Source organism: Acomys minous (assembly GCF_964271855.1).
Source record: "Acomys minous genome assembly, chromosome: 17".
Lineage (NCBI taxonomy): Eukaryota > Metazoa > Chordata > Mammalia > Rodentia > Muridae > Acomys > Acomys minous.
This window is the reverse complement of record NC_140500.1, coordinates 56320614-56334299: the sequence shown is the minus strand read 5'-3', so window position 1 is coordinate 56334299 and position 13686 is coordinate 56320614. Positions and strand designations below refer to the sequence as shown.

Sequence of the window (13686 nt, the reverse complement as noted above, 5' to 3'; positions counted from 1 at the left end):
CTGCTGTGGGTATCAATTCAAACCATCTGCAGTGGGTACCAGTTCACACTATCTGCTGTGGATATCAATTCACACCATCTGCAGTGGGTACCAGTTCACACTATCTGCTGTGGGTATCAATTCACACCATCTGCAGTGGGTACCAGTTCACACTATCTGCTGTGGGTATCAATTCACACCATCTGCTGTGGGTACCAGTTCATACTATCTGCTGTGAGTACCATAGGGAAGGACTGTGCCAGTGTGCCCAGGCTTTGACATGGCTCAGATGGGTTTTTTGGGGAGGGGGCAGGAAGGATTTCTCTGTGGGAGGTCCCCTTCTCTGTATTTCTTCTATAGAAGATTGGTAGCAAATTGCTGGAGAGAAGTCTGGGCTGAATTTCACTCTTTCTTGAGCAATTTCCATGGTATGAGTTCATGGAGGAGGGAGGAGCCATTTGCTTTCCTGGAGCCTGAAAGGCGGCATTGTCGATGTGGCCTCCCTGTGTGGGTAGCTAAGGGAATCAGAGGCTCTGGGCAGGCAGAGATCTTAATGAGATCGTGTGTGTGTGTGTGTGTGTGTGTGTGTGTGTGTGTGTGTGTGTGTGTCTGTCTGTCTGTCTGTCTGTCTGTCTGTCTGCTGTGTCTGTGTCTGTTTGTGTTCTGTCTGTCCTAAAACTCTGGCCATAGTTGTTCCTCACACTAAGCATAAAGGACACAGGCCTCACCTAAGGCTGTTTGTGATGTCAATACAGATCACATATCTGTCTTCCCAAATCCATGTGTGCTCTCTCAATGAATGGTACTAAGTACCTTTGTATGAGAAGAAACCCTGGCTGCCTTCTAGTTAGGGGAACTACCTAAAGTAGACCTAAACAAGGCTCTATCTAAGCCTCCAGTTTTGTATACTTGTATATATTTTGGTGATTTGTGGTACTAGTGAATACCTTCATTTTTACTTTAGGTATAGTATATTTCCCCCATTTAAAAATTCCTATTTATGTTTAGTGTGCATGGCTGTTTTGCCTGTTGGAATGTCAGTGTGCCACGTGTGTGTCTAGTGTATGTAGAGGCCGGAAGATTTTGGATTTCCCAGAACCTGAGTTAGGGATGCTTGTGGCCTGCCATGTGGGTACTGAGGACTGGCCCTGGGTCCTCCGGAAGAACAGCAAGTGCTCTTAACCACGGAGCCATCTCTCCAACCCCCATAACCTCCAGCTGTGATGGATCTTTGACAGGCTTTTGCTTTTAGGGTCTTCAGAACATTTCAGAACTATCACTAATTTGTAAAAGGCAATGAAATTGCAACGTAACAAAGATAATCATTACAGCTTCCTCCCTGTGAGCACTGATCAATATAGATGATTTTCTAAACAGTGGGAATCAGTGTCTTGCTTAATTTTGTTAGGCTTACATAGGGACAGCTCATGGAAAGATGAAAGAATGGGACAGGATTCTCTGATGACTTCTGGTTACTAAACAAAAATATATGGGAGCAACTTTTAAAATGAAGTGCAGGCTCCTATTATAACGCACAGCGCTGGGAGTCTATTTTCTTCCAGGTCTTTCTCCCTCAGTGGAGACCCATGTGCTTGGGTACCATGTGATCTCACTCTTGCTCTGTCAAGGAATGGAGCTTGTAGACTGTTGAACCAAATGTGGTCAAGGGAATATGGAGGGGGGAGTCAACACTAGGTAATACTTCTTGAACCGGGAAAGCATATAAATGTGAAGAATGAGGCTGACTCTCTGGTCTCGTTATCCTGTCATATGAGGAGAGCAAGGGCCACCTTCAGATGGAGGGAAGGAGCTGAGGTTAAGGGGGTGGGGGATGGGCAGTCCTGGGAAGAGAGGTAGCCCGAGGTTCTCGGTATTGGCAGGGGTGTGGCTCTAGTCTCTCATCCCCAGTGTCTCCTCCTTGGTCATTAGGGACACTTTTGGGTCTATAGTATCTGGCACCTCTGAAGGGTCCTTTCTAGGGGAAGAGGTCTTGCAGACCGCCTGGCAGGTGGGGCTAACCAATGCCACATTGCCCTCCCATAGAAACCATGAAGAACGTCAGTACAAATTGTGGTGCCAGGTGGGTTTATTGAGCCTTAATTAAAGAAGCTAATCATAACTCTCAGAGAACATCCTGATAATTAGGTATTGCGATAGCCGGGGCCCACATTTGGCTTTTCTGATGAGCAAATCCAAGTATCTTCTAGTAAGTTTCTGTTGATGTTCCACAGAAGGACAACCGTAGAATCCAGAGGATGTTAGCAGTGTAGCACTTCTGTGAGTAGAAAGGCTGGGCCGGTCCTGGTGAGGAAAAAAAAAAAGATGACTGGATCAGTGGCTGCTATCCTGGGACTCTTTGGGCACTGTGAGGTGTGTCATGTAATTCCCAAACTATATACTAATTTTAAGATCTCTCTCCTCTCTACTCTGTCAGTCTCTTTGTTTCTGTCTCTTTGTTTCTATTACTGCTTCGCTTTTATGTCTGTCTCTGTCTCTTCAATTCAGAGACCTGGAAAGTTGCTGTTGGATCAGTTTCTGAGGCGCCCACCTTGTGGATACTGTTCTTTGAGTGCCAAGAAATTAAGTATCGGGGCTACAGAAAGTTCATAGGTTTTATCTGCATTCCTCCTCCATTTAGCCGTGCCTGTTTCTCACGGTTTCTTTTTCACATTTGGAGTCTGCTCTGCCAGCGCTGACTTGGGGTGTACAGGGTCAAGGGATACACACCTGGAATCTCCTCAGCCACGTAGGTTGGGATGCCCTGGCACATGCCAGCAATCTTTGGCCCAAATTTATTCAGGTCCTCCACTTTGGCAGGGTTGATGGAGTACACCAAGTCTTTGGGGGCTGCTCCTCCTTTACCCTGAAGGTGGGTGTGAAGAGGAAAGAAAGTGGATGAGCACCGAGCCCGGGGTGGGGGTGGGGGGCTGTTGATCTGAAGGGGTGCAAGGGCAGCAAGGGCATTTGTTGGTTGCCGTTTTCTTTTCCCCCAACCAAGGCGAAGAGATAATTGTAGCCTTGAGTGTCTTGGTATTTGTTTTTCAGTGTTTTAAGACTTAGATGAGAAAGGAGATTAATTCTCATTCTCGAGCTTGTCTGTTATGGGTAGCAATTTATAACTTAGAAGAATAGCTCAGCTTTTTAAAATCTGAAAACCCAGCTAACCTAGGCAGTATGCTAGCTTGCTAGCTCCCATAACCCCAACTACGGCAGGAGTGTGCCCTGGAAACGTGGAGGGCCTACACTGAGGTGTGCAGACCTTTGGGCCTCTGACACCCGAGGTAGCCTGTGCTTTACCGGACCCTGCCGAGGCAGGCGTGGACCACAGCATCCCCTAGAGTGGAAGCCGCCGTTGTCTTCACACCTCTAATGGATGTGACTTCGTTATTTACTGGGGACCATAAGACGTCTTCTCATTCCGAATGCAAATGGCCGCCTTTACCTTTTGCTCCTTGACCAGTGTGTCGAGCTCTTGGAGGGAGGGCATGACATCCTTGTTCATTTTGTGCACGATGCATGATTTCTTGGCGAAGAGTCTGGTTGCAGCAAAACTCTAGTACGGAAGAGAAAGGCAGTGAGGCGCGGCTCCCTGAGGAGCTTTGTCTCAAGTCACCGCTGAGAGAGCATGAGGAGGAGCTGGAAGGAGAGGAGTGCTCCTATCACAATAGGAGGCTGTGTGTGTGTGTGTGTGTGTGTGTGTGTGTGTGTGTGTGTGTGTGTTGCTGAAATAAACTTCTTAAGGCTGTCACAGCTTAGTCTACTTTCACCCTCTACATTTCCAGGAGGCAGGGAAGACGGAGTTTGCTTTCTAAAGGCGTATATTTAAATACAAAAGTAGTAACCGCAGGGTGGGGCCAACTGTTGCTTAGCTTTCCTTGCTCTTACACCCAACATTGTCACTCATATTTCATTCAGTCTCTTTGAGTTAAATAGGAGATAGTGGGCCTTTGACAATACGGAGGCTCTCTGTAGGAAGGTCAAAGGATGCTTATATTTGTCTTTGAACAGAGTTTATCCCTACTATTCATCGTTTGGAATGTTGACCTACTGTGCATCATTTATCAGCAATACTTATCTGTAAGAGTTGTAATTGTTTGAGCAGAATGGGTGCTTATGGACAGCTCGATTCACTTGGAATCTTTTTTTAAGGCCTGGTGGGTGCACCATACCTTTGCCCTGTGTGTCCGGTACCTACATTTTCATAATCCCAGAGGGCATTCCAGGAGTCCCAGCCATTGTTGTTGTCCACGTTGGCCACGTTGTGCTGGTTGTTGATGCTCACCGACTGCTGCCCACTTCCCGCTACGTTGTTGTCATCATTGACATTGATGTTCTAAGTTTGTAAGAAATGAAGACTGATTTAGGATCATCCCATTTCCATGTCAACGCATCTCGGTAATGAATTTCAGAAGATGAGACTTACGTAAGCAAACCCGGGAGCTATGAGGAGCCCGAGCAGGCCGATGAAGACCATCTGAAAACACAGAGAGCAGGGCTGAGGTCACGTGGCTTACAGCAGCTGCTTCCTCGTTTACCACCATGCAAAAAACCATCTGTGTTTTCTTCTTCCACCTTGTATTTTTCAACCGCAGAAAATTTTAATAATAATATAGAATTGTTGAGTTATTTTAATTACATTAATATGTTGTTTTAGAATTTTGAATTAGACACTGAAGAACTGATGAAGAAAATGTAAAGTTAGTGCATACAAAACATAATGAAAGCTCTGAAAACTGTTTTTTAAATTTGGTCTGGGATGCTTTCGTCCTAACAGAAGGAATTACTTTCTTAGTAGGTTAAGCATGTCTATTATTTTATTTTCAGCTTAAGAAAGAGTTAAATTTTGTCTATTAAAAAGCCAGACATGGAGGAAGTTTCTGAGCACAACGCTATCTCCTTTAAATGAGGTAGCTACTGAGAAATAAAAGCCCCTAGACCGCTGGTTCTCAACCTGTGGGTCGTGACCCCTTTGGGAATTGAATTCCCCTTTCACATGGGTCACCATCAGAACACACAGATATTAGCATTACAATTCATAACAGTAGCAAAATTACAGTTTTAAAGTGGCACTGAAAATAATTTTATGGTGTGGGGGGTTACCACAACATGAGGAACTGAATTTTAGGGGAGGCAACATTAGGACAGCTGAGAACTGCTGCCCTAGATACAGGCTCTCCCTTGCTCACAGCAGAACTAGGAGAGAAATGCAGCCCTCTGACTTGTGGTTGGAGCTCTCCATGCTTTCATCAAACCTGTTCCGGAAGGCTATTTCTAGGTCATAGTTTACATCTGTGACTCCATCATAAAGCAGGACCCATGGAGTATGGCTGAAATAGAAAATGCCCACCCAATCTGAGCCTCTTTGTATCCTAGGACTTCAGCGAGGAAACTGAGCTAGCTTCATCCTCAGACACCGTCTCAAAGAAATGCCTGGACAGGGCCTGAGGATGCTTAGCTCTTGGAAGGCCACTTAGCAGCCAGGAGTGTCCTTCAATGGTGCCCTTCCAGCCTGACCAGAACGTGCCCAGACCTCTTGGTAAAAGCGGAAATCACAGATAAGAAAGAACAGACTCCTTCTGGGTCCCAGAGTCCACTCGTCCTGAGCAGAACCCCGGAGCAAGTGCAGTGGAAGACAGACAACTCGGTTACACTTAGCTGTGCCAGACACTTTCAGAGCAATTGCTCTTCTCTATGGGCAATACTTGTAGACGCCATGATTCCATGAGAAGGGAAGAGAATTGTTTCCATTTTGACAACAGTGCCGGGAGACCTGGACCCTCTCTCCCCTCGCCACATGGGTTCCTGTTGTATGGCACTGGGTCTAAAAGGAAGTTCTGACTTACTGTGAACTTCATGTCGTCGGCAGCGCGGTGGAGTGGAGGAGCAGGCAGGCATGCTCACGACATGCAGCCTGCTGGTATTTGTACCTGGCCAGCTTTGCTCGAGCAAGGTGTGCTCAGGTGGAGTCCACAGCTTATCTCCCTTGGGCTCCTGTATCTGCACAGCTGCCGAGTCCCCGGAAGCCTTGAGCTGCCTGCTCAGCACTGCGGGCAGCCAGGAGGTGGTCTGACTCATCTCCTGCGGAAGATACCTCAGTAACTCAACGTGATTTGTGATAAGTTCTGGTCCAATCGAAGCCATTGGGGTGTGAGCATTTCGTGCATTGCTGCTGTTCAGATTCAGGAAAAGAGTAATCCCTAAAATCAAACACCTCCACAAGGGAGAGCTGTGTGCGCACCTGCCACGCCTGATACCGGCTCCTACGGGAATATCTAACACTTCCTTCCCTTTTTACCCAGTCTTAGTGGCCCAGCTCTTTTTATCCTTACTTCCCTTTTTTCCTAACCCTCCTGAACATGCTCAAGTCCTATTGTATCGAAAGCTTTTTTTTTTTTTAAAGCAAAACTAGTGGGTGAGAGATGTTTTGGGCTGTAAAAAGGATCTCAAAGAAAGAAAGCTGGTCCAAGCTTTTCTGTGAGGAAGTGTCTGGCCTCGAAGCCGGTGCAATTTCCCACCTGTGTCTCGAGTGCCTCGCAGCAAAGCCACCTCACATTGTTCATCCCGGCGGGGGGGGGGGGGGGTGTGGTTCTCAAAGGTCACATGGGCTAGAGCTCTGAGAGGTGTTGGCAGCACCGTCTTCCCAGTTACATAGCCAGCAACTAACCCTTACCATTGTATCTCACCAACACCTTTCTACTCCAGCCTTGCCCAAGGCACTCCTTGATGGATTTTTTTTTTTTACCAGAGTTGTAGGGCCAGCCGGCCTCATGCCAGGTCTCTGATATGTCAACGTATGGCCTCTGTTTCCCCTAGGGTTCTCTTCCCAGAACATGAGAGGTAAACAGACATGAATCTCCAGAGCTCGGAAACGGTCCCTGGCAGTCCCTAAGAAAAAGTTCAAGGTCATTGGATCGGCATCCGCAGGACTTCCTGAAGGGCTTTCCTGCTTCCTCAGCTGTCTGTGTCCTGGATGTCTGGCGCTTGCATCCAGCCACACCAGGGTTCTCGAACTATCATGCCATCCACGGCATCTCGTGTGCCTTTTCACACCCCGTCTCTTCTCCTGGACTGTTAGTTGGCAGATACTTCTGTTTTTTCAAGCTCCACACTGCTGCATCCACCACACCTTCCACATTTTCCACATGGAAATGTCTTTCGTTGTCTCTGGGTGCTACCGAAGGACTCTCTGTCTTCTTATTCACCTCTAGACCAGTGCTTCTCAACCTTCCCAATGACCCCCAACCATAAAAATTATTGCATTACCGCTTCATAAATAATTTTGCTACTGTTATGAAGTGTAGTGTAAATATCTAATATACAGGATTTCTGGTCTGCAACCCCTGTGAAAGGGATAGTTAGGCCCCAAGGAGGTCGTGACCCACAGGTTGATAATCACTGCTCTAGATAATGAAAAAATTTAAACATTGTATTAAAACAAGAGAAGATTTTTCCCAGGAGAGAAAACAGAGAGCATCACTGGGAAAAATAAGTATATGGTCAAAATAGTTCTGAAGGTGAATTGACACTTAATCCTCCACCCCCACCCCCACCCCACCCCACCCCCACCCCACCCCACCCCCACCCCCATGTTCACCCCCTTTCTCTTCTACAACTGAAGCTGGTGGTTCAGGTTTGATAAAGGGGGAAGTGTGTTCATCACTGATGCACAGATTCCCACTCTGAAAACCTCCTTGTGACCACAGCCGTCCTCTCCTACGGGGGGGGGGGGGGGGCTGCTGCCAACACCTCTCCCAGAACATGGCCGTGGCTGGACTTGGATAGTGCTGGGGGGGAGGGGGGAAGGTGGCCTGCGCTTTGAACTCATCCTCAAAAGATTTCACACTCATCCTTCAGCTGTATTAGGTCAAGAAGCCTGGGGGCGGGGGGGGGGGCTGGGAGCCGTGGGGAGGTCTTCCTCTGCTTCAGAGGCCATCACAGCATAGCACCCCGGAGGTCACTGTGGCAGCCTCCGCCCGGCTTTTAGACTTGGCCTCTGATGGGCACTTGGGGTTCCTGTCCAATTCCCAGGGCACATTTTGTATGTCATGTCATACTAAGGGGATGTGTGGATCTGTGAAATGCTGGCGTGGTTGGTGCTCATGATAGGTAATAACTGATAGACAATAGACAGACAGAAGATATTGTTTAGGGTTTCTCTTTTGGGTAAGAACAATTTCTATCCGTATGTCAAATGAACTAAAAGACCTCCATGTTTGCATTCTATGCCAAACTGTGACACCGTAAACACAAATGGAAACAGAACCTCACTGCAAGTCTTGTTGATTATTTTTCAGACATATTTTAGCTTCTCTTGGGGGAAATGTTGTCCCTGGGACGTACCTTGCATTCGAAAGTCTGTGTATGGAGCTACTAGTTGGAGCTGAGAGCCAGGAGGCTCCAATCCGCTCCTTGTCCTAGGCTTTCAGTTCTCCTCGGGTGAAAGAGAGGAGTTCCCCTCCCGTACAGTATTGTAAATCATCCGGCTTCAAAGCTGGGAGTCATTCACTCTTTCTGTGGCCTCGGTGTGGTTTGCATGTGTGGCAACCCAGGGAGGCTGTAACAGTGGCATCTACCTCCTGATTGGGAAGGGCACTGGCAACTTAACAACTCATAAAATTCACCCCAAGGAGTAAAATGGATTTATCGGGAGTTACTTACGGAGCGGTGGATGACAGTGCATAAACACTGTTTTCAGAAGTCACCTCCCCTACACTCGTTTCTGTTTCATAAGGCTGTGGGTCTGCATCAGAATCAGTACAAGCCTGGGCTCCGAGTGCTACCCAGTGCCCGGGCCCAGAGGTGAGAGAGCAGCTCAGACAACATAGTCCAAGGACAAAGCCGGACTCTGGGAAAGCTGTGTGTTTAAGGGTCCCTTGCTTTCATCCTCATTGGAGATTCTTTTTTAATTTTATCAATTTATTCAGATTACAACTTAATTGCCATCCTATCACTTGTATCCTCTCATTCCTCCCTCCCTCCCGCTTTCACCCTATTCTCCTCCCCTAGGTCTTGTGGCCTCAGAAAACATGGTCCAACTGAGGTAAAGGTAGCTGTGGTGTACTCCGGCATTCAATGCATGATGGGATTCTTTTGGCAAGGGCTTAGAGGACTGGTCTCACCATTTGTGTGGTGCAGTGTGTGTGTGTGTGTGGTGCAGTGTGTGTGTGTGTGTGTGCGCGCGCGCGCACGCGTGCGCGTGCGTGCGCTTGCTTATGCTTCCTTCAATTCTGGTCTCCTCGAAGGCCCAACTGCCTCAGCAGAAGCAAGGCTCTCACTCTAAGAGCTATTTTGTGTGGCTTGTATCTCCTTAACAGAGGAGGACATGCCAGTGGTTTTTGTCACCTATATAGGACTTACACTGACACACACATGGCGCTTAGAAGGTACCTTTAAATCCTTTGAGTAGCCAAGCTAGAGGCCACAGGGTACATCATGTTCATCCATTTCTGGTTTGGGTGTGATCTGCACAACTGCTGTGTGGGCTGTCTGTGGTGACACAACTGGGGAGTCTTGGGTGACAGTGTGACCCCTGGGGTTAGTGTGGAGCAAGTCAGTTCATGGGTAAACAGAGTCTGCCCTGCCCACGGAGGTTAGCGCAGGGCTTTCCCCCAAGCAAGCCCCTATCATCACTTATCATCCAGTGCACACACCCATGGCTTCATTTCAGTCCACACCCTGCCACGTGAGGCTGAGTAAAAGCTCTCTTTGTCTGGAACAATCCAGATGCATCCCGTGTACAGCACGCTCACACATGGACGGAGATTAGGGTTTCAGACAGAGTCGGTCTAATTGCATGTATTTCCCCCTCCTCGTTGAGTGGAGTGTTTACCACCGGGGCTCATTTCCATCCTTAAATATTCACAACCCCCCTGCTGTGTGGCCCAGCTAGCAGTTATTAATATCGCTGAAGCCCGTGGCCATCTTGTTCAGATTTTCTGGTACTTAGAATTTGTTGGCCAAAGGGCCAGCGCGGTTGTGTACAGATCTGGTGACGGATAGCCCCCATGTAGAAATTCTGGCTCTGCCTCCTTGCCGTGGTTGTTTCTCTGTGAAGCTGGCTGTCAGTATATAGATCCTGCGGCAGCCCCAAGTTAGCAGTTATGTAAAGTCTGAACACATTTCACTCCTGCCAAGGAGCTATATACCGTGCCTTTGTTTACCCTCTTGTTACTAAGACTGTAACTCAAGCTCCGGCGCCCACAGCCCTGGTGGTGTGGACTGACCTACACTTATAGCTTTCTCCATTTGTACAGCTGGTCAGAAACAGCACACCCGGGAAACGACAATAGGAAAGTATCAAATAACATTTGAATAATTATTGCTAGAAAGCTTCTAATTCCAGGAGATCCAAACTTATTACGTAGTTGTTTTTGCACGGGAGAGAAATTCTTTCCAAATGACACCAGAGTTGGGGCAGTCCTTCTTGAACCATCGTAGCTGTTTCTCTTGGGACTGTCACCTTCCAAACGCACACAGCTCTCCCTCGCCACTGCCGCTTGTTCAGGCGCATTTGCCAAAACTTCTGGGTCCCCGAAGAGGCAAGCCTCGGTGCATGCTTCAAATTAGTTGTCACCTTGAGCGTTTGAACACTGCCAACAGGATTGAGGAAGGGAGGCTGCCTAAAGAAAAGTCTCCTGAGTGATTCGTCATCTGTATAAAGATGAGGAGAACATTGGTTAATAGCCTTGCTTTTCTTCACTGTGAAAAACCAGGCAAAGCTGGCCATGTTTGTAATGATTCTGAAAAGAAGTTTCTAGAAAACATGAGCTGCCCATGTACAGAACTGATACCACAGTGGCACGGGTGTTGTTTATAGCTATCTCTTGGCAATTCAGAAGCATTGTCACTGTCCCCTGATCATTCATATTGAAATGCTTTGATGACGATGTATAAAAGAGGTCATGAGTAAAGTGTGTCCATCCAGCCTTAGCGATCAGGACTAGAGGAATGAGCCTCCTGTTGGAAAATGAGTGTCCATTAGATGCAGAGTTCCAGGGCTTTCAGAGTCACAGCTGGAGCCAGGTGACCCATAGCACCATGCCTCCCACAGCTTCCCTAGTAGCAGAGCACAGCGCTGCATGCACAGTAAGGGATGGCTCTGTAAGTGAAGAGCCACAGCACTGCATGCGCAGAGAGGGATGGCTCTGTAAGTGAAGGGCCACAGCACTGCATGCGCAGTGAGGGATGGCTCTGTAAGTGAAGGACCGCAGCGCTGCATGCTCAGTGAGGGATGGCTCTGTAAGTACAGGACCGCAGCACTGCATGCACAGTAAGGGATGGCTCTGTAAGTGAAGGACTGCAGCGCTGCATGCTCAGTGAGGGATGGCTCTGTAAGTGAAGGACTGCAGCGCTGCATGCTCAGTGAGGGATGGCTCTGTAAGTGAAGGACTGCAGCGCTGCATGCTCAGTGAGGGATGGCTCTGTAAGTACAGGACTGCAGCACTGCATGCACAGTGAGGGATGGCTCTGTAAGTGAAGGACCGCAGCGCTGCATGTGCAGTGAGGGATGGCTCTGTAAGTACAGGACTGCAGCACTGCATGCACAGTGAGGGATGGCTCTGTAAGTGAAGGACCGCAGCGCTGCATGTGCAGTGAGGGATGGCTCTGTAAGTGAAGGACCGCAGCGCTGCATACGCAGTGAGGGATGGCTCTGTAAGTGAAGGACTGCAGTGCTGCATGCACAGTGAGGGATGGCTCTGTAAATACAGGACTGCAGCACTGCATGCACAGTGAGGGATGGCTCTGTAAGTACAGGACTGCAGCTCTGCATGCACAGTGAGGGATGGCTCTGTAAGTACAGGACTGCAGCTCTGCATGCACAGTGAGGGATGGCTCTGTAAGTACAGGACTGCAGCGCTGCATGCGCAGTGAGGGATGGCTCTGTAAGTACAGGACTGCAGCGCTGCATGCACAGTGAGGGATGGCTCTGTAAGTACAGGACTGCAGCTCTGCATGCACAGTGAGGGATGGCTCTGTAAGTACAGGACTGCAGCGCTGCATGCTCAGTGAGGGATGGCTCTGTAAGTACAGGACTGCAGCGCTGCATGCACAGTGAGGGATGGCTCTGTAAGTACAGGACTGCAGCGCTGCATGTGCAGTGAGGGATGGCTCTGTAAATGAAGGACCGCAGCGCTGCATGTGCAGTGAGGGATGGCTCTGTAAGTACAGGACTGCAGCACTGCATGCACAGTGAGGGATGGCTCTGTAAGTACAGGACCGCAGCACTGCATGCGCAGTGAGGGATGGCTCTGTAAGTGAAGGACTGCAGCGCTGCATGCACAGTGAGGGATGGCTCTGTAAGTGAAGGACTGCAGCGCTGCATGCACAGTGAGGGATGGCTCTGTAAGTACAGGACTGCAGCGCTGCATGTGCAGTGAGGGATGGCTCTGTAAATGAAGGACCGCAGCGCTGCATGTGCAGTGAGGGATGGCTCTGTAAGTACAGGACTGCAGCACTGCATGCTCAGTGAGGGATGGCTCTGTAAGTACAGGACTGCAGTGCTGCATGCACAGTGAGGGATGGCTCTGTAAGTACAGGACCGCAGCACTGCATGCGCAGTGAGGGATGGCTCTGTAAGTGAAGGACTGCAGCGCTGCATGCACAGTGAGGGATGGCTCTGTAAGTGAAGGACTGCAGCGCTGCATGCACAGTGAGGGATGGCTCTGTAAGTACAGGACTGCAGTGCTGCATGCACAGTGAAGAATGGCTTTGTAAGTTTTCTGCAGGATGACTGGTCATCGCTGGCTTCCTTCTCTTCATCTCAACTACCGTTCATATCTGTCTGTGCCTTCTTCGCTTCTGCAGGAAACTATCCACAGAGCAGCCTAAGAGAATCTTGACGTTTAGAATTATTCATTAGTAATTATTCATTATTCGTGAACTCCTACTCTGTCCCCCTGTCCCCCTGTCCCCCTGCCCCCAGCTCCTGAAAGTGATTAGTGAAATAGGTCGATATTCTGGGGTGTTTTTTCCTTCACAGTTTTCACTGGATTTGAATAAAAAAGCAACTCCCTTCATCTAGCTCAAGAAAGTCAATCCGTTTATGGCTCCACAGTGGGCTATTGGGTTGGTGACTCTATGCTTGTGTTGGAAGCCACTGAACAGCAATTCTCCGAGCTCTAGTGGGACACAGCCCTGTGTAAGCGTATGATTTACACTTGTGAAGTAACCAGTGCTCACATCACAAGACGCTGAGATGTGCCTTAAAGTCCGTGCTGCTTTAGTGTCACAGGACCACGGCAGTCCTCCAGGACCCATGTTCTAGTGCAGGAAGGGTCAGGCCAGACAGACACGTACCATCTCTGAGTAGGTCCAAGACAGGCCCAAGGCAGAAGCAGGAGACTCTCTGGGGCTTGCTGGCCAGCCAGCCAATCAGTGAGCTCCAAGCTCATCAAGAGAGCTTGTCTCACAAAAACAAGGTGGACAGCGAGTGAGGAAGACACCTGACTTTCATGCACAGGTATGCGCGTGTGTAGACACACACACACACACACACACACACACACACACACACACACACACACACACACAAGAAAAGAGAGAGAAGAACCCACCCCCCAACAAAGCATCATGTACTCCCATCATGCATTGGGCTCCACAGATAGGCCCTGTGGAGAGGCAAGGCACTTGCATAGGATGGATCCCGAAGTGTAAGAACAAGAAGTTGAGCAGCCTTCTGACTTGTACATGACACGTGGCAGGTGAGGG

The 13686-nt window shown here is 48.8% G+C and overlaps 1 protein-coding gene across 1 annotated transcript; it reads right to left on the bottom strand.

Moving 5' to 3' along the window:
• Window positions 1–2079: 2079 nt before the first annotated feature.
• On the bottom strand, window positions 2080–5991 carry GKN1 (gastrokine 1). The gene is made up of 6 exons (XM_084765682.1): window positions 5823–5991; window positions 4403–4453; window positions 4175–4312; window positions 3422–3532; window positions 2707–2842; window positions 2080–2280 (listed from the first exon to the last, which is right to left on the bottom strand). Exons 1-6 carry the CDS (start codon window positions 5832–5834, stop codon window positions 2183–2185), a joined length of 546 nt encoding a protein of 181 aa, XP_084621808.1. The 5' UTR covers window positions 5835–5991; the 3' UTR covers window positions 2080–2182.
• Between the last annotated feature and the right edge of the window lie 7695 nt (window positions 5992–13686).

What these genes read in the sequence shown, in the direction of transcription:
- GKN1 (XM_084765682.1), bottom strand. An exon ending in CCCTCTGGGATTATGAAAAT is followed by an intron (nt 3,533 to 4,174) that starts GTAGGTACCGGA and finishes CTTCCGTACTAG; the next exon opens with AGTTTTGCTGCAACCAGACT. An exon ending in CACTGGTCAAGGAGCAAAAG is followed by an intron (nt 2,843 to 3,421) that starts GTAAAGGCGGCC and finishes ACCCACCTTCAG; the next exon opens with GGTAAAGGAGGAGCAGCCCC.